The 25,389-nt window shown below is 49.0% G+C and overlaps 1 protein-coding gene across 2 annotated transcripts in view; it reads right to left on the bottom strand.

Annotated features, from left to right (window-relative positions):
* Positions 1-21,983, bottom strand: part of LOC140396194 (V-type proton ATPase subunit S1-like) — a 72,348-nt gene extending 50,365 nt beyond the window's left edge. Inside the window, exons 1-3 of one of the 2 annotated variants that reach the window (XM_072484473.1) lie at positions 21,774-21,983; positions 3,099-3,225; positions 2,912-2,980 (exon numbers count right to left, since the gene is read on the bottom strand). In XM_072484473.1, coding sequence (XP_072340574.1) covers positions 2,912-2,980; positions 3,099-3,225; positions 21,774-21,982 — 405 coding nt within the window. In that variant the 5' untranslated portion in view covers position 21,983. Of the gene's footprint in view, positions 1-2,911; positions 2,981-3,098; positions 3,226-21,642 lie in introns of both variants that reach the window. The other variant, XM_072484474.1, reaches the window with a different exon arrangement.
* Between the last annotated feature and the right edge of the window lie 3,406 nt (positions 21,984-25,389).

The raw sequence follows: 25,389 nt of genomic DNA, 5'->3' as shown, positions 1-25,389 counted from the left end.
CCCTGGTTGTGGTAGATGGTTATAGACCCAGTCTAGTGGGAAGGAACTGGCTACAGAAAATCAAACTGAATTGACTGGAAATTTGGAAAATCTCAAACAGCGTTCTGCAAGACATGCTGCAAAGATACAAGGGCGTGTTCCACATTGAGTTTGGCTGAATCAAGGGCGTGAAGGCCAAAATTTGTGTCAATCCAGATTCGACACCAAAGTTTTTTTAGAGCCAGACCAGTGCCCCATGTCCTGCATCAATTGGTCGAAGCTGAGCTAAAGCGATTAGAAGAGTGAGGCATAATTTAACCAGCGCAATTCTCTGAGTGGGCAGCCTCAATAGTCCCCATCCGAAAGCTTGATCATCGATAAGAATCTGTGAGGACTATAATCTAACTATCAATCAAGCTGCCCAGGTGGATAGATCCCCGATCCCCAGGATTATTTGGCATTGCCTCAGCCTGCACTATTTTTCAGCGCACCATGGAAAACCTCCTTCAGGGCATTCCAGTAGTGATGGTCCACCTCAACGATGTTTTAGTAACAGGAAGTAACCATAAAGAGCACATGACAAACGAAAGAGAAAATGCTGGAAAATCTCAGCAAGAGGGCAGCATCTGTAGGGAGAGGAAAGAGCTAACGTTTCGAGTCCGATGACTCTGTCAAAGCACATGGCAAGTTTGGATGAGGTGTTAAAGAGATTCCAAGATGTAGGAATCCGCATCAAATGTGAAAAGTGTACATTCCAGGCCTCAGGAGCTACGTACATTGTATTTCCGAGTGGATGCAACAGGTGTCCATCCTCTCAAGGAAAAGGTTAAAGCTAGCCAAGAGGTCCCAACACCCAGGGATGTACCTGAACTGAAATCCTTCCTTGTCATGGTGAACTATTACAGCAGGGTCATTCCGCATTTGCCCACGCCATTGGCACCATTACACCAGCTGCTACGGAAACAACAACAGTGGCAATGGAGAGAGCCACAAGAGAAAGCCTCCCGCTCGGTAAAACAAGCTCTGCCACCCTCAAACGTCTTCATTTATTTCGACCCTGGGAAACTTTTGTCCCCACATGCGGTGCTTCTCCATACGGGATAGGGGCAGTGCTGTCCCACAAGATGGAGGATGGATCTGAGCGGCCCATTGCCTTTGCCTCCAGAACTCTCTCGGAGGCGGACTGAAACTATGCTCAAATTTAGAAAGATGGATAACAGTCATCTATGGTGTGAAAAAGTTCAATCAACTGTCTACGGGTGGCGATTTGTAATAAGCACCGACCATAAGCCACTATTGGGCCTCCTGAGAGAGAACAAACCAATACCCATATTCACCTCCATTAGGGTGCAATGTTGGGCCTTTCTGCTACTGGCCAAAGACTATACTTTCCAGCACAACCTGGCACTCAAACCTCCAATGTGGATGCATTGAGCGGACTCCCCCTACTGAAAAGTGTGCTGCCAGCAGTACCTCAAGAGATCTTGGTGCAGAACTTCTTGGACACCTTGCCAGTGTCAGCTGGCTACATCCGAAACTGGACCCAGCAGGATCCAATATTGTCTATGGTTAAACAGTTTATACAGACCAGGTGGCACAAGAAAATTCCAAACAGTTGAGACCCTGCTTAACCCACCGAGATGAACTTACCTGTGAGGATGGCATAATCCTGTGGGGCTCACGGATCAATGTTCCACCGCCAGTGAGGGAAGACCTCTTAAATGAGGTACACAGTGGCCACCCGGGGCAAACAAAGGTGAAGGTGCTGCGACCGAAAAGCAGCGTGGCGGAACGCGATCAGTAAATGCCCGGAGATCCCTCGCTGTGCCTCGCGAGATCTAATGTGTTCTCGCGAGATGTTGCAATGTGAAGCCTGCCCATTCTGGGCGGGTCATTTTCTGGAAGTCTGCACATTAGAGTGAGACAGGTAGTCTCACTCTAATATACACTCTGGAGTTCCAATCGGGGCGTGGAATCTAACTTTGAGACCTCAGGCAAGCGCCGTCCAGCACTGGTCTCCACTAACAGGGGCAGACTGAATGGCACTTGTGGGGGAGGTGGGTGGGGGTCGGGACCAGGGGGGAGGGGGGTGGGGGGGTTGGTTGGGACCAGACTCCTCCAGATGCACTCCCTCTGGGCAGGGCAGCACCCTGGCACTCTGGTTCTACCTGGGCACCCTGGCACGGCCATCCTGACATCCTGGAAGTGTCACCTGGGTGCCAACCTGGCACTGCCAAGGTGCCCATGTGGCACTGCCAGCTGATAGGGGCACTGTCAGGGTGCCAAGCATTTTTTGCGTGGCAGGGATAAGGGCAGGTGTGCTGCGTGGGGGTTGCGGTTGGCCGAGAACCCCCTTATAGTGAGTTTGGGCTTGTGGGTGGGGAGTTCAGGGGTCGCATTTAAAAATGGTGTCCTGATACTCTCACTGCACTGAGTAATTCTGGCGAGCGGATCTCCTCAGTGCAGAAAATGGGACTAAGTGAGGCATCAGCCATGTGTTCCCGGCTGAGGACCCCGATCTACCTGGATGGGTGTTAGATAGCAGGGTGTTTCTCGGCGCTCGAGCACTGGGAAACACCCTGACAATCATGCGTTACGGGACTCTGTCCCCATTCGGGTCACATGGACCACGAGAGCATGCCCCTTAAAGGGACCACGCAACTACATTGACACCAGAGGATGGCAAAGGTGCCAAAACCCAACACTTCATCAAATGTTGCATAGATCTCACGCAGCTGATCAAAGCAGTTGGACATGGAAGGCCATCCTTGTTGTTTGTGTATTACAATAACAGAGTTAAGAGAGAGTTCGATTTTCTAAATGGCCGTGGTTAGCAGCTTTGAATGAAATGTATAGAATATAATCATAGATCTCATTTATACAATTGCAGATCCCTGTGTGGCAGGGTATTGTGACATTTGGTTATATTTACCTGGATATTGCAAAATATTTCTTTGCCATCGTAATCAGGACCATAACGTGTGAAGTCTTCGACACTCAGCTGAGGAACAAACGAAAAGATTAAGGAGGACAGATCAGAAATCATTTCACAAAGATTGATCCATGAACTATGGTGATACTGGGAGGGATAATAGCTGTTACTAATCGCTGTTACTAACCTCGTTCTGAAAAAAGAAAATAACATTTTGAGAGCCTTGCTTAAAAATTGGTTTCAGGAATGAATGCAGCTCTTGGTTTTTAACGATATGACCCTCGAATGTTGCACTTTTCATATTCCACAAAGAGCTGTAAATGAATCACAATACATTTCAAAGGGGGTTTGTGTTAGTACTCTCATGCAATTAAAACAAATAATTCACTTAAATATGAATACTCCTCAACTCACAGAAAAGCAAACTCATTTGCATGCTTCATTTGGCTATTAACCAAAAGATTTTTTTTATTGTGACAGTAAAATCAGATGCATGTGTGAAATAAAATCAAAACATTGCATGAACATTTTTCTTGAGCTTTTACTCTTTCTTCTAATTGTGACTATATTGGAACACTCAACGTTGACCTGACCCTGAAAAATACAGTTTTGAACTATGAAAGCTTCCTGACAATATAACAATTGTGCAGTGCCAAAATTGTACCAGAGCCCCATTTCTCCCTATTTTAACACACAGACAAATGTGCATGAATTATATAGATGGCTTGAAACTTTAATTTTTCACGCTTAAAAAAATAATATTTGGTGTGAGTTTGGTGCTTTCCTAAAGCCCTAGGGTTGGATTCTCCGATCCTGCGGCTATGTCCGCATGATTGGTTTTACGACCAGAAATGCGGCACTGTCCCCGCACCGAACCTCCGTCTGGTGGGGGGCTAGCAGCTGTGCAGCATAAAGCCCCCGGCTTTACCTGCGGATACGGCCAGAGAATGGCCAGGTCCGTGGATGCGTATGCGCCTCGCGGCGGCCTACAGTGGCTGCGCCATGCAACATGGTGCTGGTCGTGCACAGACCTGGCCTGACAAAAACTGTCCCCCTGTGACCAGCCTCGCCACCCCAGGACCACCCACTACTAGTCCCTCCAGCCCCTGACGAAGACCCCACTGCCAGTGGAATGGCTGCCCCCCCCCCCCCCCACCGACTGTTGGACTCAATCTGCAGCCACCTCGCAAGGTCCCCAAATGGTGTGAGCACACGTGAGCGACGCCATCGGGAACACGGCCCATCGGAGGCGGAACATCTGGGGAGGGCCAGGTGACGTTCTGAGGCCATCCATCCCTGTGCCGTGTACTCCCCGAGGGGGTGGAGCATCACAAAAACGGCGCCACCCCCGCCTCCGGCATAAACGGGGACTCTCCGGCCAATCGCCGAACACGATTTTGGCGCGGTGATCGGAGAATCCCGTCCCTAATTATACACACTGAATTGTTTGTGCACATTCTTACATTCTGATTGGCAGGAATTAAGGTATAAGTAAACATTGATAAAATGGGTGCATGTGAAGGAGCATAATTGCAGGCATAACTCTCCGGTTACATCTCCATAGCAACTTCCGGGGTGACTGTTTTTGATATCATTTACACAGCAGCGGAGATTGCTTCACATATTCACAGCAATGAAATTGAAGCAATTCTATGATTATTATAATCTTCAGGCACTTGAATCATGCACCTATGTAGTTCAATGGCACCCCAGAGTTTCCATTAGTAAGCATTTAGAGAGGTTAGAACAGAAGTAGACCATTCAATTCCTTGAGCATGCTCCACTAGTCAATTAGATCATTTCTAAAAATTCATTTATGGGATGAGGACACTGCTGGCTGGACCATTTATTGCCCATTACGAATTGCCCTTGCGAAGATGGTGGTGAGTTGACTTCTTGAGCCCTTTACTCCCACAGCGCTGTTCGTGAGGGAGTTCCAGGATTTTAACCCAGAAAGAGTGGCGGAATGGTGTTATATTTCCAAGTCAGGATGGTGGTGGCTTGGAGGAGAACTTCCAGGTGGTGGGGTTTCCATGTATCTGCTGCACTTGCCCTTCTGGATGGTAATGGTTGTGGGTTTGGAAGGTGCTGCCTGAGGAGCCTTAGTGAGTTCCTGCAGTGCATCTTGTAGATGGTACACACGGCCGTCACTGTTTGTCAGTGGATGGAGAGAGTGAATGTTTGTGGAAGGGGTGCCAATCAAAAAGGTTGCTTTGCCCTGGATAGTGTTGAGGTCTTCGAGTGTTGTTGGAACTGCGCTCATCCAGGCAAGTGGAGTGTGTTCCATCACACTCCTGACTTGTGCCTTGTAGATGGTGCACAGGCTTTGTGGAGTCAGCAGGAGAGTTACTCGCCGCAGGATTCCTAGCCTTTGACCTGCATGTTGTAACCATAGTATTTATATGGCTGGTCCAGTTCAGTTTCTGGTCAATAGTAACCCCAGGATGTTGATAGTGCGTGTAATGCTATTGAATGTTAAGGGACAAAAGTTAGATTCTCTCTTGTTGGAGATTGTCATTGTCTGGTACTTGTATGGTGTGAATGTCACTTTACTGATAATCAAGGTAGACATCGGATGGATAATTCCCTCGGCACTACTTGCTGAAGGTTTTTGTGAATGCTTCAGCCTTATCTTATGCACAGATGAGCTAGGCTCCTCCATCATTGAGGATGGGGATATTTGTGGAGCCTCCTACTCCAGCGAATTGCTTAATTGTCCACCACCACTCAGAGCTAGATGTGGCAGAACTGGAGAGCTTAGACCTGATCCATTATTCTGGAATCACTTTGCTCTATTACTTGCAGCATATGCTGTTTGGCATGCAAATACTCCTATGTTGTAGCTTCTCCAGGTTGACACCTCATTTTTACCTGTTTGAAGTCTATCCCATATAACATATTGGTAGTGCCACGCAACATGGTGGAGGGTATCCTAAATGTGAATACAGGTCTTCATCTCCAGAAGGCCTGTGCCTGTGTAGTAGTCACTCCAATGCTACTGTCATGATCAGATGCATCTTCAGCAGGAAAGTTAGTGAGGATGAGGTCTTTTGTTGGTTCCCTCACCACCTGTTGCAGACTTAGTTTAAGAACTAGGTCCTTTAGAACTCGGCCAGCTCGCTCTGTAGTGCTGCTACTGAGCCACTCTTGGTGATGGACATTGAAGTCCCTCACCCAGAGTACATTCTGCACCCTTGCCATCCTCAGTGCTTCCTCCAAGTGGTGTTCAACATGGAGGAGTACTGATGTGGTAATCTGCAGGAGGTTTGCTTATCCATGTTTGACCTGATGCCATGGGACTTCATGGGGGTCAAGATTTGATGTTGAGGACTCCCAAGGCAACTCCCTCCCGACTATATACCATGGTGTCACCATGGTCTGCCGGTGGGATAGGTCATAGCCAGGGATGGCGATGGTGGCGTCTGGGACCTGTAAGGTATGATTCAGTGAGCATGAATCATACCCAGTTTTGGCACAAACCCTCAGACATTAGTCGAGAGGACCTTGCAGGGCATACAGGGCTGGGTTTGCTGTTGTTGTTTCTTTTGCTTGGGTTGATGCCATTTGTCCCTCTGGTTTCATTTCTTTTGGTATTGACTATGCAGAGGTTTTATATAACTGAGTGATTTATTAGGCTATTTCAGAGGGCATTTAAGAGTCAACAACATTGACTTTTTGATTTTAACCTCCAGTTCACTAGAATCATAGAATTTACAGTGCAGAAGGAGGCCATTCGGCCCATGGTCCACACCTCCACCCTATCCCGATAACCCAGTAACCCCGCCCAACACTAAGGGCAATTTTGGACACTAAGGGCAATTTATCATGGCCAATCCACCTGACCTGCACATCTTTGAACTGTGGAAGGAAACCGGAGCACCCGGAGGAAACCCACGCAGACACGGGGAGAACGTGCAGTCTCCGCACGGACAGTGACCCAGCGGGGAATTGAACCTGGGACCCTGGCGCTGTGAAGCCACAGTGCTATCCACTTGTGCTACCGTGCTGCCCTGCCACTAACCTGCCATTGCTCCATGACACTTGATGTACTTATTGAACAAAGATTAATATAAAAGTTCATAAAAAGTGATTTCTTTATTCATCCCTGGGATTTGGCTGGCACCAGAAAGTTCAGCATTTATTGCCTCTTATTCCTAGCTGAGAAAGTGGTGGTGAACCAAATTCTTAAACTGCCACTGTCAGTTTAATGAAGCTGTTCCCACAATGCTGTTAACTGGGAAGGCCCAGGGCTTTAACTAATAACGATGAAGAGATGGTGATGTTTGCCCAAGTCAAGATGGCGTGTGACTTGAAGGGAAGCTTGGAGGTGTGAACTGATTCATTTGATGCCCTTGTCCTTTTAAGTTGCAGAGGTTGTGGGTTTGGCTGATGGTATCCTAGGCTTTCTGAAAATGCCGAGTAAATTCTGGAGGCCAAAAGCTAATATCTTGCAGAAAGAGCACCTGCAAAGCAAATTATATTCCTAACAATTCGACAGAGCAGAGAAATACAGCTTCAAGGCGATAATGCAAATGCATAAGCAGTCAGGCTGGCTTCAAGTAGCTGCAGACATGTTTTATAAAAAGAAAGAAACAATTTAATTTTTTTTAAATTTCAAGTACCCAATTATTTTTTCTTCCAATTAAGGGGCAATTTAGAGTGGCCAATCCAACTAGCCTGCACATCTTTGGGTTGTAGGGGACAGACCTATGCAAACAGGGGGAGAATGTGCAAACTCCACACGGACAGAAACAATTTAAATAAAAGTGTCCTTTTCCAGGATGTCTCAAAGCACTTCACAGCCAATAAATTACTTTTGAAGTGTCATCACTGTTGTAATGTAGGAATTATCAGTTGCACGATAACGTTAACTTAAAATGTATTTGGTGGTGTTTCATGAGCTTTTAATAGAGAACCCTATAAAAAGACATTGAGTAGAAGAAGATAGAAGCATTTCAGGCAAAACTAAATGAACAGATAAAGGAGAAAGGAATAGAAGGATATGCTGGGAAGGTGAGATGATGAAGGTCAATGTGGAACATAAACATCAGCATGAACCAGTGGAGATGGCATTGCCTGTTTCTGTGCTATGTCTTTGCATCAAATGCACTCTTTAAAACTCACCCCTTGACCTGTTGATTATGTCTCTTAACATCCCCTCCTCTGGCTCCGTGTCCACTTTTTTGATGAAGCAGCATTAAACTGCTTTATAAATGTAAGGTGTTGTTAGCAACCAAAGGTATTAATTTTTGTAGTTAATGCATTCAATTTACCTTGTCATTTGGAAATGTTTGAATGCATTTTAAAATCTGGTTAGTTTAAGAGTCTATTCCTGTGTAGACATACTTTTCTATGGAGGAGGCAAATGATTATCCTGTTCCACACTTTGTTCCTTTGGATGTTTCTATTTCTGAGAACAGGCAGGAGTGGTTTTGAGTATTTAGGTTAGGTATGCCAAATATCTGTAAAAGGAGATGAGGCAGGTGTTTAAGCATGAAGTGTTAACTTATTCAGAACTGGCCCTGTAAAGGATCTACCGTGTATTCACTTCTAGTTTGTTTTCAATTGTCAAACTGAAAAATGGACCTTTCAATTAAAGGTTCAACACAAAAGGAGTTGGCAGTTTCATGCTTTGGGAAGTATGGCAATGATTGAAAGCTGTTCATCCATGTTGTTCATATCATCCCAGGATAACAATAGTGAATGTTGAGGCCGAACAGGGGGGTAGATTTTCTGTTTTCAAAAACGTTGCTTGAAGTTGCAGTGGTGAGGTCACAGTTCAAGTTGCTAATAGAAGTCGTTTGCATAATCATAAAAAGTGAAATAGTTCTTGAACCAGTGCAATCAAATGTTGTAACAGAATGTAATCATTTACTTGATGTTTCTTTTCATTGCAAACTGCTCCTTGATGTCTTTAAGAAAGCTGTGCAGTTTTATTAATAGGGCTGAAATAAATACTCTTAGCAGAATGCCCAATCGTCCACCTGTGACTAACCTGGTTTGAAACCACTCAAAGCAATGTAAAAAAAACTGTACAAAACCATTTACTAATCACAGCGGTAGATGGTAGTCAGTAACGTATAGCAACTTAGGGAGGAATTTTCCCCCAAAATAGCAAAGTGTCAGGTCCTGACTGAAAATCGGTGGAACAGCCAGATTGTTTTCTCCAGATTTTCTGGCACTTGTCAGTGTTTTGTGCTTTTGCTCTTGAGGGACTGGACCTGACGACGCCAACGAAAATACTTTTTCATCCAGAGGGTGATGGGAATCTGGAACTCGCTGCCTTGAAGGGTGGTGGAGGCGGGAACCCTCACAACATTTAAGAAGCATTCAGATGAGCATCAAGGCCCATAGCTTCAAGGCTGATGTGTTGGGTATTCTGGATCAGAAACAGGTCACCAACACTGGAAGTTCTGCAACTCTATTTTATTATAAGGTTAACTATAGTAACATACTTGAACTGTGGGTAAATGCAATACCAGCTTTAACTGTTGACCCTTGCCTAGTCCTAACCAGGTGATGCACTCAGCACATGGTGAATGTCTGTGTTGCAGGCTGTGAGCTCTGTGCTCCGAATTGGCTGCTACTAGAATGAGCAGAAACTCTCCTGTCCCCTGTCTTTATAGTGCGTGTGCTCTCACTGGTGATTGGCTGCAGTGTTGTGTATGCTGATTGGTCCCACTGCATGTCCATCAGTGTGTGTGTGTGTGTGTCTGCACCATGATATACTGGTGTATATTATGACATCCCCCCTTTTATATAAAGAATATGTGCCTGCGTGACAATAAATATTGTGTAGTGAATGTACCTGACTATGTGTGTGCGTGTTATTTACATGACTATGTACATGAGGCTAATCTATTTACACAGGAAGGTGCCTGGTGCCGAGAAATAGGGTGTCACACCAACAACGAAATGAACATTATATACAAACTACTGGAACGATGACACAGGACAACAGAACAGATCAAAGAGTCCAACATCGTAAAACTCATAAGTCAAGTCTCTGAGGTGGGCGACGAATTCTGGTTGACCGCCTCCAGGGTGGGTCAGGAGCCACCGGCTGAGGAACGGGCTGGGCCACGGCAGAGTGAGGAGGATGCAGAGTATTCGGAATCTCCACATAGTCCAGGTTGGGGACAACAGGAGGGCGTGGCACCGGTGGAGGATCACTTAGTGAGCGTGGAACGAGACGAAGGGCACGCCGGTTGCGGCGGCGAATGAAACCATCTGGCAGACGAGCCAGGAACGAGCGGGGAGACACCTGCTGAAGAACCACAGCAGTTGCAGACCAGCCACCCTCCAGAAGATGGATGCGGACATTGTCATCCGGCGCCAGAGCAGGGAGATCAGTCGCCCGAGCGTCATGCGCCACCTTGTGTTGTGCATGAGATTGTTGCATCCGCTGAAGGACCGGAACGTGGTTGAGGTCTGGGACGTGAATGGACGGCACCGTGGTCCTGAGGGTGCGACCCATGAGCAGCTGGGCTGGCGACAGGCCCGTGGAGAGTGCGGCCGAACGATAGGCCAGCAAGGCGAGGTAGAAGTCGGATCCTGCATCGGCAGCCTTGCAGAGGAGCTGTTTGACGATGTGGCTGCCCCTTTCCACTTTGCCATTGGATTGGGGGTGCAGAGGACTAGATGTCACATGCACAAAGTTGTACCTGCTGGCAAAGTTGGACCATTCCTGGCTCGCGAAGCAGGGTCCATTGTCCGACATCACAGTGAGTGGGGTGCCGTGACAAGCAAAGGTCTCCTTGCAGGCACGGATGACCGCCGATGATGTGATGTCATGCAGGCGTACGACCTCCGGGTAGTTAGAAAAATAATCGACAATCAGAACATAGTCCCTGCCGAGCGCATGGAACAGGTCAACGCCTACCTTAGACCAAGGGGATGTGACCAACTCATGGGGCTGTAGGGTCTCATGTGGTTGGGCCGGCTGGAACCGCTGACAGGAGGGGCAGTTGAGCACTGTGTTGACGATGTCCTCATTGATGCCGGGCCAGCACACAGCCTCTCGGGCCCTCTGTCGGCACTTCTCCACGCCAAGATGGCCCTTGTGTAGCTGTTCCAAAACGAGCTGGCGCATGCTGTGCGGGATCACGATGCGGTCCAGCTTCAGGAGGACACCATCGACTACTGCCAGATCGTCTCTGATATTGTAGAACTGCGGGCATTGGCCCTTGAGCCACCCGTCCGTCATGTGGTGCATGACACGCTGTAGTAGGGGGTCAGCCGCAGTCTCGCGCCAAAAGTGGATCATCTGAAGGTTCATCTGTGGCCGGCAGATTGGAGGCCGTGAAGGCCACATGGGCGTCAATCTGGCAGACAAACCCTCTGGGTCACACGGGGTGTTGACTGCCCTGGACAGAGCGTCGGCTATAATCAGGTCCTTGAACGGGGTGTATAGGAGCTGAAAATCGTACTGCCGGAGTTTAAGCAAAATGCGCTGGAGACGAGGGGTCATATCATTCAGGTCTTTTTGTATAATGTTGACCAGCGGGCGATGGTCAGTCTCGACAGTGAATTGGGGGAGGACGTACACGTAATCATGAAATTTGTCGACCCCAGTCAACAGGCCCAGGCACTCCTTTTCGATCTGCGCATAGCGCTGTTCCGTGGGGGTCATGGCACGGGACGCATATGTAACAGGGGCCCATGGTGAGGCCTCATCGCGTTGCAGGAGCACCGCCCCAATGCCGGATTGGCTGGCATCCGTTGAAATTTTTGTTTCCTTCGTGGGATCAAAAAATGCCAATACCGGGGCCGTGGTAAGCTTGGTCTTAAGCTCCTCCCATTCGCGTTCGTGTGCGGGAAGCCATTGGAAATCTGTCGTCTTCCTGACCAGGTTCCGGAGAGGTATGGTATGGGAGGCGAGGTTGGGGAGGAACTTCCCCAGGAAGTTGACCATGCCCAAAAATCGGAGGACCGCCTTCTTATCCGCAGGCTTCTGCATGGCCGTGATGGCTGCCATCTTGTCCGCATCCGGCCGCACACCCAACCGGGAGAGGTGGTCCCCTAGGAGCTTGAATTCCGTCTGGCCAAGGGAACATTTGGCTCTGTTGAGGCAAAGGCCTTGGTCCCGTATTCGTTTGAAAACGCGCTGGAGGCGACTGATATGCTCCTGCGGGGTGATGGACCAAATGATGATGTCGTCCACATAGATGCGCATACCCTCAATGCCCTCCATCATTTGCTCCATGATCCGGTGGAATACTTCTGATGCCGATATAATCCCAAACGGCATCCTGTTGTAGCAGTATTAAAGGTACACAGCTTTCTGCTGGACCTGTCTAGTTGAACTTGCCAGAATCTTTTCGAGGCGTCAAGTTTGGTGGAGATGTTGCCCCGAGCCATCTCGCACGGTGATCTCCTCGCGCTTGGGAATAGGGTAATGCTTCCTCATTATGTTGCGATTCAGATCCTTTGGGTCAATGCAGATTCGGAGCTGGCCGGAGGGCTTCTTGTTTGAGCAGGATTTTGTAAGTGTATGGAAGCGTGCCCATGCCTTCGAAAACGTCGCGGTGCTGGTCGGTGATGGCATTGAGTTGCGCCCTGAAGTCCGCATCCTGGAAGGTAGACGTGTCCTCTGGAGAGAGAGTGTGTACTCATTGAACGAGGTTTAGGAGTCTGCACGCCTGTGCGCCTAGCAGAGAGTCCTTCGAGGAGCCCACGATCTCGAAGGGAAGGATGGCTTTTCGCGAGTTGTGCTTCACTTCGAGTTGGCATGAACCGGTAGCAGGAATGACGTTGCCATTGTAGTCCACTAGTTGGCAGGTCAACGGAAGAATGGTTGGTTTAACCCCAAGGGTCTGAAAGGCTGACCACACTAGGAGATTAGCGGATGCACCAGTGTCCAGGCGGAATCGTATCTGGGATCGGTTGACCGCCAGGGTGGCACACCACTCGTCGTCTGGATCAATGCTGTGCACCGACAGCGGCTGGTGGTTTTGATTCGGGGACAGCCTATTTTTTGTTATAACAGCGACTCGAAAAGGCTCCCTCGGGTCCTCGATGTCACTGATCTGCGGGAAGTCGGAATCGGACTTGGTTTGGGAAAAGGTAACTGCTTGTTGCAGGGTTCTTCGGAGGTTTATTTCATTTCCTGGTTCAACTTGAGGCATTGTGCTGTCATTCCAGGTGAAGGAAGGTTGTTTTACAGTTTTAAAAGATTTTTTCTTTTATTTGGGACGTTTCCCCTTTAAATGGGCGTGGTCCGGGGCCTCTGACATCATGACGCGCGTGACGTAGCACGTAGGAGGCATTTGTACATGTGCAGATCGCGGTTCCTTTACTGATGGCCGTTTTCGTGATTGCACATGCGCAGGGATGCGCAACTGCGCAAGTGCAGTCCCTTTAGAAAGATGGCCGCCGACCAAAATCGTTCTCTGCTCCGGGATTTCGACCTCGAGGTGAGTACTGGCGCTTCTCTTACATTTCCTTGCTGGTTGCAGTGTGTTTTCCTCACAGTATTTGCCGGATTTGTCTAGGACTGCCTGGAAGTCGCTCCTGTTTTGCCCCTTGGAGAACTTGACTTTTTTAAAGATTTCTTCTGCTCTGGCACCGGCGATGGTGAGGTGAAGCTCTGTTTTTTCAGGATCGGCCAGGTCTTCTGGTTCGGCTGCCAGCAGGAAGATTTCAAACTTTTGCCGGAATGCCCGCCAGTTTTCGCGGAGATCGCCGTGGCACTGGAGCTGCTGCGGAACCCGGATCTCGAACATCTTGCCTGGGTATCGTTGCTGGTTGTCACTGTACGCTGAGGTGCCGGCGATGTGGAGCGGCGGCGGGTTGATGTTCTCCATACTTCAGGATGCCGGAATATTGATTAGTTGCAGGTGGGTCTCAGAAGTGGTTGTATGCAACCACTCCTTGTACCATGATGTGTTGGGTGTTTTGGATCACAAACAGGTCACCAACACTGGAAGTGGTGCAACTCTATTTTATTATAAGGTTAACTATATTAACATACTTGAACTGTGGGTAAATGCAATACCAGCTTTAACTGTTGACCCTTGCCTAGTCCTAACCAGGTGATGCACTCAGCACATGGTGAATGTCTGTGTTGCAGGCTGTGAGCTCTGTGCTCCGAGCTGGCTGCTACTAGAATGAGCAGGAACTCTCCTGTCCCTGTCTTTATAGTGCGTGTGCTCTCACTGGTGATTGGCTGCGGTGTTGTGTATGCTGATTGGTTCCACTGCATGTCCATCAGTGTGTGTGTGGGTGTGTCTGCACCATAATATACTGGTGTATATTATGACAAAGGCTATGGACCAAGTGCTGGAAAATGGGATTAGAATAGATGTTTGATGTGGTGCAGATACGATAGGCCTAATGATCTCTTTATGTGCTGTAAATCTCTATGACTCAAAGATATCAGTAGCAGATAAATCCCCGCCAAAGCATTTCCCTGATCTGGAAGGATCCTCCACAGACACAATTCATATTTGGACTGGGGTCAAGCACGGCTGTGCCATTGCACAGGGGATTTTCTCGAACCTGCTTGCTGCAATGCTCCATCTCACACTAAGCCAGCTCCCAGCTGCTGTGGTGCTAAACCTCAGAACATACTGGAATCTGTTTAACACTGCCTGCAGTTCAGATCCAAGGCCATCTCATATTCTGTCTTTGAACAACAGTATATAGATGATGCTTGCACCAGCACACACTCAGGGACCACTTTCCATACCTTCGGAGCGTACTGTCAACAAGGGCAGATATCGATGACAAGGTTCAACATCGCCTTCAGCGTGCCAGCAGTCTTTGGCCGCTTGAGGAAGAGAGTGTTTGAAGACCAGTACCTCAGACTCAGCACCAAGCTCGAGGTCTGCTGAGCAATATTGATGCCCACCCTCCTATATAGCTCAGAGATATGTGGACTGTGTACAGGGGGCACCTCAAAATCCTGGAGATGTACCACCAGCACTGTCTCTGAAAGATGCTGCATATCTATTAGCAGCATAAGCACACCAATATCAGTGTTCTTGCTCAGGCCAACATCTCCAGCATCGAAGCATTGACCACGTTTGATCAGCTCCACTCGGCAGACCACAACATCCTGACTGCCGAAACAGGCACTCTACTCACAGTTTTGACACAGCAAGCGAGCCCCAGGAGGACAGAGGATACTCTTCAAGGACGCCCTCAAAGCTTTCTTGAAAAAGTGCAACATCCCCACCGACACATATAAAGTTACATGTAGAACACACAGTGCAGAAGGAGGCCATTCGGCCCATTGAGTCTGCACCGACCCACTTTAAGCCCTCACTTCAACCCTATCCCCAGAACCCAATAACCCCTCCTAACCTATTTGGACACTAAGGGCAATTTAGCATGAGCAATCCACCTAACCTGCATGTCATTGGAGGAGGAAACCGGAGCACCCGGAGGAAAGCCACGCAGACACAGGGAGAATGTGCAGACTCCACACAGACAGTGACCCAGCGGGGAAATGAACCTGGGACCCTGGCACTGTGAATCCCTGTCCCTAGACGGCCCGAAGTGGAGGAAAAGCATCCGGGGAAGAGCTGAAAACCTCGAGTTTCATCTCAGAACAAGCTGCAGCTAAACATCGGCGTCGAAAAGAAAGTGCCACCTCACCCACCCACCCCCAAACCACCCTCTGCCCCACTTGTAACAGAGACTGTAGGTCACGCATTTGACTCCTCGGTCACCCGAGAACTCATTTCTCGTGTGGAAACAAGTCATCCTCGACTGTTGAGAGACTGGCTAAGAAGATGATAAGGATAAGGGGTGGGAAAAATGTGATCACTTAAATCCATTTTTCCCCCACTCTAAAAATCAAACAGCATTTGCAAATTAATTTCATTAGTTTTTCAACACCAATACCTCCTGCAGCAACACGCAGAACAGAACAGACACAATTCAATTACTGCCATTCTGTCATCGTAACTTAATCAGGAGTGCATCACAAACTTCGGGCCGGATTCTCTGTCCTGTCACATCCTGGTGTGGTGCTCCCCTGCCGGCAGTGGGATCCTCTGTCCTGGCAGCTGGCCAATGGGATTTCCCATTGTGGTCACCCCCACACCGTCAGGAAATCCACGGGTGTGAGTGTGCGAAGCAGAGGATCCCGCCGACGGAAAATCCCGCCCTTCCACTTTCAGATCCAAGGAACCTCTGTTCCAGCATCTCTTTAATTATTTGGTTGATGGTACGGATAACAATTGTATGTTTTGAGGGTGTATCCTCCTGTTTTAATTTGAGGTATAAACAATGGAAACTTAAGATTAAGCTTTTACAAATAATAACAGGGGCAGCACGGTGGCACAGTGGTTAGCTCTGCTGCCTCATGGTGCCGAGGTCCCAGGTTCACTGTCTGTGTGGAGTTTGCACATTCTCCCTGTGTTTGTGTGGGTTTCGCCCTCACAACCCAAAAGATGTGCAGGTGAGGTGGATTGGCCACGCTAAATTGCCCCTTGATTAGAAAAAATGAATTGGGCACTCTTAAAAAAAAATGTAAAAATAGTAACAGGTGTACATCAGAAAGGATTCGAAAGGAAGAGTCTTGAGAACGAGGAGAAACTGAGGCAGAAATATTTCATGAACAAAGTAACAAGGGAAAGGCAGTCAGGGACCACGCAAGAGGTGAAGGAGGGATCAATCGCCTCCACAAGTTATTCAGACAAATCCATTCCTCTGACACTATATGCCGCACCACCGTAGATACTCGAGGTATATCTTTGCGTCATCATGGCTGTGCTGATGAAAGTTATGTAATCTTTGTTTTGACCTTCATGCATTGATTCTTGTGCAGGTTTTAAGGCAGTAAAAGCAGTTACTATACACATTACGATCTGTTACCAGTCACTGCACTGGAACAACTGAACTGAACAGGAAAGAAACTTCCTTCAACTGGTCCAGACATGTTTACAACTCAAACACGACTTGAGCATTAAAAAACGTACGTATTCCTGTTTGTGTTGGGATGGTATTGGTTTCAGAACACATCTGTTCAAGTAGTCTTCTCTATGTTAACAGCAAGCCTTTATTAACAACTTGTAACTACATACAAATATGCAGTAAAGGGTACAGCTATGGAGCCATCTCCATCCTATGTCTTAACACATCTCTGGCCAACACCACACTGACCTTAGGTTTAGGTCATGTGCTTTCTTACCTGTAGGCAGTACAGTACTCAGTCCCATGTTAACCCTGTGTGTGTCAGACCCTTCTACTATAGTTTGCACTAGGGGCAGCATGGTAGCATTGTGGATAGCACAATTGCTTCACAGCTCCAGGGTCCCAGGTTCGATTCCGGCTTGGGTCACTGTCTGTGCGGAGTCTGCACAACCTCCCCGTGTCTGTGTGGGTTTCCTCCGGGTGCTCCGGTTTCCTCCCACAGTCCAAAGGTGTGCAGGTTAGGTGGATTGGCCATGATAAATTGCCCTTAGTGTTGGGTGGGGTTACTGGGTATGGGGATAGGGTGGAGGTGTTGACCTTGGGTAGGGTGCTCTTTCCAAGAGCCGGTGCAGACTCGATGGGCCGAATGGCCTCCTTCTGCACTGTAAATTCTATGAGTGGGCCACAATGGTTGATTAAAGATAATTAGCATTCTATAATGGTCTACAAGATTGCATTCATGAGATTGGTTATTTTGGACAGTATTGTGCTTCCTGTGAAGCCTATCCCTAACTTAGAATAAAACAGACAGTACTGAAAATACCATCGGGTTTGCCAGCACATGTGGGGAGAGAATCAAAATTAACATTTCAGGTTAATGACCTTTCATCAAACCTGGGAAAAGTTAGAGATGCAAGTGAAATGGGGGAAGCTGGGAAAAAGAACAAAAGAGGTTTATATTCATTGCGACCTTTCCCTCTCTAACCTTAGAAAAGATCTCAGCTTCATTCCAGTATGCCCCCATCTGAATGAAGTTTAAGCTTCTGTTCCGCCACCTTCTCCTCCGCGCCCACCTCTTTCGGCCACAGCACAGAGACATTTTTAAATGTTTCCACCTGGAATCTCAATCTTTTTGCTCCCTTCACTCATTCTAATGTCTTCCTCTGACCTGGCTGCACTCTGTTCCACCAGGTCTAACATCTTTATCAAAGCTGCTGAGACTAACCTCTACCTCGCAGAAACTGAATGACAACTCTCTCGCCACTTCCTCCTTCCTCCACTGGATCATGGCCCCAGCACGGAAAATAAAACCACTGTATCCAGGACAGTCACTGACCTTGACTTCACTGGAGATCTTTCCTCCACATCCTCTAAACTTACAATGCCCCAACCCTGAGCAGCCCACTTCCAGGCAAAGGACTGCACTGATACACCCATCGTTTCAGCCTGTTCCTGCCCCACTGAACTGATTTCTTCAAATCCTGACTCTACTTTATCTCCTCTTGTCTAGTCTCTTCCCACCTACATCTATAATTCTTCCCATGTCCTCCAGAACTTTAACAGTTTCCAATTTCCTGGTCCTACACTTTCTCCCCCCCCCCCCCCCCCCCCCCCCACCACCACCTCTGTACACCGCTTCGCCCATTAGGACGTTCTGAGGTCTCTCCACTTTTTACTTGAACCCAGGTCCAACCAGCCTCCAACCACCACCACCTTCCTCTGTCTGCCTGAGCTTGTTCTTACTCTGAACAACATCTCCTTCAACTCCACCACTCACGTCCTCCAAATAAAAGGGGCGCGATTCTCCACGCCCCACCGGTTGGGAGAATCGCCTGGGCTGCCAAATTTTCCTGCGACGCCGGTCCGACGCCCTCCCGCGATTCTCCCAAGCGGCGGGAACGGCCCCGTCGAGTTCCGCGCTGTGCAGGCCGGAGAATCGCCCGAGACACCCAAAATGGCGATTCTCCAGCACCCCTGCTATTCTCAGGGCCGAAGTCCCGACGGCGTGACTCCAGTTCAGGCCGTCGCCGTTCACACCTGCTTTTTAAAGTCGTCAGCAGGGAGGAGGTGAGCGGACTGTTCCACAGCACCTGGAGACCGGGTCGGCTTACCCGAGAAGGCTGCGGCCGAAGGGGGGGTGCGGGAGAGTGTGCAGGTGGGAGGGGGGGAGAGTGTGCAGGTGGGAGGGGGGGTTGGGAGAGTGTGCAGGTGGGGGGGGTGTGGGAGAGTGTGCAGGTGGGGGGGAGAATGTTCAGGTGGGAGGGGGGGTGCATGTGGGAGAGTGTGCAGGTGGGAGGGGGGTGTGGGAGAGTGTGCAGGTGGGAGGGGGGTGAGGGAGAGTGTGGATGGTATTGCCAATCGCGGATGCCACATGTCAGCCGCCCTGATATGGCAGGACGGTGACGAGGACACGGCCGCAGGTTGCGTGTGGCTGATGGGCACAGGCGAGTGGCACACTGGTGAGCAGTACGGTGCGAACTGACCGTTGGGCGCAGACAGTGACCAGGTGTTAGGCTGGCTGAGTGTCTGCAGCGCAACCAGGCCACCGGGACACACAGGTATCCCATGCAACCCGGCTGGCGAGGTGTGGAAGAACCTTGGTGTAACATGTCGTTTCTCTGCCCCCCGCCACCCTCCTGCAGGTCACCATGTATGCCAACCAGACAGCGATGTTTACTGCCGTGGTTGGAGCCGCAGCTCTGGAGTTTGCCATCCGGCAACGTAGAGTCGGGCGGCCCACAGTGGCTGCAGATGCAGCGGTTGCCGGTGCAGCAGAGGGGATGGCCGCAGAGCGCAGGCCGCAGGCGCTCAGGACCCGAATGTGCAGGGGGATGCCGAGGGGAACACTGACCGCCAGACGGCGAGGAATGCAGAGGAAGTGCTTGGGGGGGAGCAGGAGGAGGAGGAGGTGGAGCAGGAGGATCCACTGATGGTGGTGCCAGGGCGCCACAGGCGTCCAGCAAGGCCGAGGGTGTACCGTGACAGAATGTCGTTTGAGGCCCTAACGGACATCACATGCAGGAGGAGACTACGGTTCAGCAGGGAGACGGTCGCACATATATGCCAGCTCGTGGCACATCTCGCACCACGTGGAATGGGAGGAGGACACGCGATACCAGTCTCCGTCAAGGTGACGGTGGCCCTAAACGTTTATGCGACCGGTTCCTTCCAGGCGCCGAGCGGGGACCTATCCGGGATATCACAGGCATTGGTCCACAGGTGCATCAGGGCCGTCACCGACGCCTTGTACGCACGCCATCGCGGACAGGTACATTCAATTCCCCGAGGACCGAGCACAGCAGGAAGCACGGGCACGTGGATTCGCCAAGGTGGCCGGGATACTGATGGTCCAGGGTGTCATCGATGGTGTGCACGTCCCCATGCGCCCGCCTGCAGACAGCAGGGAAGTGTTCATGAACAGAAAGGGCGCATACTCCATGAACATTCAGGTGGTGTGCGACCTCCCACATGAAGATCATGCACGTGTGTGCAAAGTACCCCGGCAGTGTGCATGACATCTACATTCTGGCACAGTCGTTCATCCCCGCAATGTTCGATGGATGCCCCCCCCCCCCGGCTGAGGGGCTGGTTGCTGGGTGACAATGTCTATCCATTGAGGTCATGGCTGCTGACGCCAATACGGAGGCCTCACACCAACGCGGAGAGCCTACACAACGAGGCACATGCAGCAACCAGGGGTGTGGTGGAGCGGTGCTTCGGGCTGCTGAAGATGCGCTTCAGATGCCTGGACCGATCAGGAGGGGCCCTGCAGTACCAATCCGACAGGGTCGGTCGCATGGTTGTGGTCTGCTGTGCGCTGCACAACATTGCCATGCAGAGGGGAGATGACCTGGTGACGCAGACACTGCCCGGCTACTCGTTACGTCCAGGTGGCAGCGTGACGACAGCGGGCACGCGATGCGTTGGTGGCCGCACGGTTCACGCACTGTGGGGGTGGGATTCGCTGAACACTGCCACTTGCACCATCAGTCCTGCACACGGGCACCACACAGCACCCCCCACCTCCCCTCGCACCGCGTTCACGGCAACAATTCCACATCACCTTACCACTGCGGCACTACGGGATTGCACAACAGTGATGATTGGGTAAGCGGGTATGAACTGTGCCATCTTGCAGAATGAGAATTTTTCAACTGTTTTAAAAGCTTGTACTAAATTGCTAAGCACCCATTAAATAGATTTCTGGTCAAACACCCTTCGGTTGGCATTGATACATGTTGACGCACTCACTACGCACCCCAGTATGTTACAAAGACATAACCACCACAATTGGCAGTGCGCCTATTGACTGAAGGACTCAGAGAACGAAACGCTAAACAGTATTCAATTTTAAAAGTTGCAAAATTGGATCTAGCCTGTTTTAGTTTTCACAATCTCAAGATTAATACAGAATTGTTAGAAATTTCAAGCACCTGCAATAAGTATCCATTTACACTTCAAACACTGACAATTACATTGTAACTTACTACCTTTTTAACCTTCTCATTGATATATTTAGGTTAATTGTGATGTAGAAAATAAAAACTGCCAAAATGCTGGACATGCATGTGGAGGTACAACTATTTTTTTAACAGAAACATTTTTATGTTAATACTTGCACTTTCCCCAAAGGAAATTAGCCCATATTTACACAATCTTCATAATAGCATACTTGGAATTTCTTTCCTGGCATCACTTGGAATCTACTCACACAAAGGAATTTACTTCGATTTAACTTAAAAGCTCACGTCCTCTGACTTCATTTTACAGCAGAATGCTCATCCATGGTAGGTTGCTGGAAAAGAATTAACTTACAATTCAGTAACCTTTCTGACTTTGTTTTCCTACAATGTTGGTCTCAGGCTTACCTGAAGGTCGACCACATCAGCACAGGGACATGATCCACAGCAGAAATGCCCTGAAAAAAGCTAGCTAAAGTACAGCAAAGCAGCAGCAGCAAACAATGATCTCGAGCCATGGTTCTTTCAGAGGGACTCACCTCAGATTAAAATGCACTGAAAAAAAAACATCTATGTATTTTTTTAAAAGCCAACCCTCTTGGTCAGATTTTAGCAATGTCCAGAACCAACCAGACTTGTCCGGTATCCTTTTGTTTTGGTTTAAACTCTGATAAAACAGATGGGCAGGAAAAATAATAATAATGAAACGGCATTTAGGCGAAGGAAAAGATACAAAATAATTTTGCATTTCCTAATGTGTCATGAAGCAATCACATAAAGGAGTGTGAGTGATTTTGTAATCAGTAATGAGAACACAAGTTGCTTAACTCCAAAATCACCAAGTAGCTACTAGCTTCAAAAATAAGTATCCCTTCCTTTTTTGTTTTATTTCTCAACTGAATATCTGGTACAAAGGAGAGTATAGAGATCCACAAATCCATAATGAGTGTACAATATTTTTAGAATACCTTTGATATTCTATAAAGTTTGAGGATGACGATTTCCTCTGTGCGCCATATGTAACTAAATCATGAATCTGTACTTAAAAAATGTTTTGTAATTTATAATAATAATCTTTATTGTCACAAGTAGGCTTACATTAACACTGCAATGAAGTTACTGTGAAAAGCCCCCAGTAGCCACATTCCGATGCCTGTGGTTACACAGGAGAATTCAGAATGTCCAATTCACCTAACAGCACATATTTTGGGAGGAAACCGCAGCACCCGGGTGAAACCCACGCAGACATGGGGAGAAAGTGCAGACTCCGCACAGACAGTGACCCATTCTGGGAATCAAACCTGGGACCCTGGTGCTGTGAAGCAACAGTGGTACCCACTGTGCACATAGAAGAAATCCACTGCTCAGGACATTTCTTATTTTGGTGCAGAAAATGGTTCATTTCTACGTATTGGGTGGAATCTTAACAAAATTTGGCAAAGAGTCGGTTCCGGTGCAAAAACTAGTGGAAATTGCATCAGTGGCAGCAAATTTCACGGAATATTGAACCTCCTTAGCAATTTTTTCCACATGAATCATGCCATGCTCGAGGTGGCCTCCCACTAATTCACTCAACCCGGGGCAACTTAATCTCTGCAATCAGTGGGGAGCTCCATGTAAACACCTCCCCAGCACACTGTAGTACTTGTTCCAGATCCAGTCGGGGGTGGGGGGGGGGGGGGGGGGGGGGGTGACTGCCAGGAAACCTGAACCTAGATTCTCCGAGGGAGCCCTCACCAAACTCCTGGGCAGTGTGCAGTAGAGGTGGGACCTCCCATAGTTGTGTTCTCGCAGACGTCCTTCCAACAAGGAGAACCCAGACCTCAGAGCGAGGGTTCATGCAGAGCGAAGCAGAGCGGTGTGGCAGACCGTGCAGGGTCGCCAACGCAAACACCGGCCTACTCATCGATGGAGGAGTTGATTGAGCTCCTTTCAATAGAGCTCCAGAAACACAAAGACTCTATAAAAGAGGACCTCATGTCGGTGAGGTTAGCCATGGAAATTGCTCTGGCCCCCATTAAAAAGGCGTTGATAGCACAGACAGGAGACTGGAGGCCCGGGAAGCGACAGTCTGGAACCTGGAGAAAGCAGCCATAGCGAGTGGATTACTTCACTCGAGGCTGAGGTGGCAAGGTTGGTAACAGGACAGAAAGTGCTCAAGGGGAAGCTGGAAGATCAGGAGAACAGGTCCCAACATCAATACCTGAGAATTGTCGGGCTACCGGAGGACAGAGGGCAGAAATCCATCCAAGTACGATTCAAAGATGCTCGGGAAGCTGGTCGGAGGGAAATGCTTTGCCAAACCCCAGAGGTAGACCAGGTCCACAAGTCGCTCTGGCAAAGGCCCAAATCAGGGAAACCACCACAGGCAATGATTACGAAACTCCAGTTTCCAATCAAAATGAAGTACATTGAAGTGAGAAGGGAGGGTTGGGTAAGGCAACATGGTCCAAGAGCAAAAAGAGCTGCTGGCGAGAATGCTAGTGCATGGGAATAAAAAGTGTGGGGGGCCGCAGGACAGCTCCCGAAAGGGAGCGAGTGCCTGGCAGGAGGTGGAGCAAAACAGTGAGCCGGGGAGGGGGAAGTACACAAGAGGGAGAATTCAGAATGTCCAAATTACCTTACAGCACGTCTTTCGGGATTTGTGGGCAGAAACTGAGCTCCCAGGTTTGGCTACTTCCAGCTGCATGGAGGCACGAGGCAGGGATGCTCTTTATCCCCGCTGCTATTTTCCCTCACAGTTGAGCCACTTGTTATCGCTCCCAGATCAGCAAAGGGGTGGAGAGGCATCCAGAGGGGAAACAGGGAGCAGAGTCTCACTCAATGTAGATGATCTGCCTATGATCCTCTATGTCTCAAATGCCCTGGCCAGCATAGGAGGAATAATGGAACTCCTCTCCTAAGGGAGTTCAGAGCATTCTCAGTTTACAGATTCAACCTGAGCAAGATCTAAATCTTCCTCATGAACCCGCGCCGGGGGGTGAAATCAGAGCTGGGGAAGCTACCGTTCAAGTTGGCCCAAACCAAAGTTCGATCCTTGGGGATCCAGATAGTCCACACTGGACACAAATCCCTAAGTGGAACCTATCAAGTCTTGTAGAAGAGGTAAAGAGAGACCTGCGGAGGCGGGACTCATTCCTGTTCTCCTTGGTGGGAAGAGTACAGGCAATTAAGATGAACGTACTGCCAAGATTCCTCTTCCTGTTCAGATCACTCCCATTCTTCATCCCTGGGCATGGAGATGGGGGAGGACTCTGCATCAAAGCACTGCATAAGATGAACTCCATCTCCTCATGCGCAGGGCTGAGCCTAACGCAGCTAAAGGTGGTGCACAGGGAACACTTGACCAGAACACGGATGAGTGGGTTCTTCCCGGAGATGGAAGAGAAATGTGAACGGTGCTAGGGAGGCCCGATCAACCACATCCACATGTTTTGGTCCTGTCCTTGTTGAGTACTGGACCACCTTTTTCAAGGTCATGTCCAAGGTTTTGGGGGTGAGGGTAGCGCCACGCCCACTAGTGGCAGTCTTCTGGGTATCAGAACAGCCAGTATTTTATAGGAGAGGGGCAGAAGTCCTAGCATTCGCCTCCCTGATCACCCACCGGAGACTCCTGCTCGACTGGAGATCAGCAGTGCCACCCAAGGTCGCAGACTGGCTGCCCGACATAGCAGTATTACTCAAATTGGAGAAGATAAAATTCACCATTAGAGAATCAGAAGATGGCTTCCGCAATACATGGAAGCAATTTACCAACCTGTTTGTGACCAGCGACAAATAAGGGGGAGTGCGGCAAGGGTGGGAGGGGGGGGGGGGGGGGAAGGGAAGAGGTGAGGCATCACCCAGAGAGCAAGGGATGTGAGTGCAAAAGGTACCGAGAGAAAGAAAACCTATGGAGGCAGCCACGGCAAAGAATAGGGCACACCTTGGTGGCCTCAATCACACCCCTGGTATGTTTTAATCCCATGGGACAACATGTATATAGTTAATAGCATGTTTGTAACAACCGATTAATGTTAATATGTGTTGCCTGTATATATGTTTCCTATGTCTTCATACCTGCTTATTTTCTCTTTCTTTGTGCTCACTTCCTTATTGTTCCAAAAATCATAAGAAAACCAATAGAAATATTTTTTTTAAACATATCGGGACTAG

The sequence above is a fragment of the Scyliorhinus torazame genome, chromosome 19, assembly GCF_047496885.1.
Source record: "Scyliorhinus torazame isolate Kashiwa2021f chromosome 19, sScyTor2.1, whole genome shotgun sequence".
NCBI classification, from domain to species: Eukaryota; Metazoa; Chordata; class Chondrichthyes; order Carcharhiniformes; family Scyliorhinidae; genus Scyliorhinus; species Scyliorhinus torazame.
Note: the sequence above shows the minus strand (reverse complement) of the source record. Positions and strands in the feature narration are given on the sequence as shown.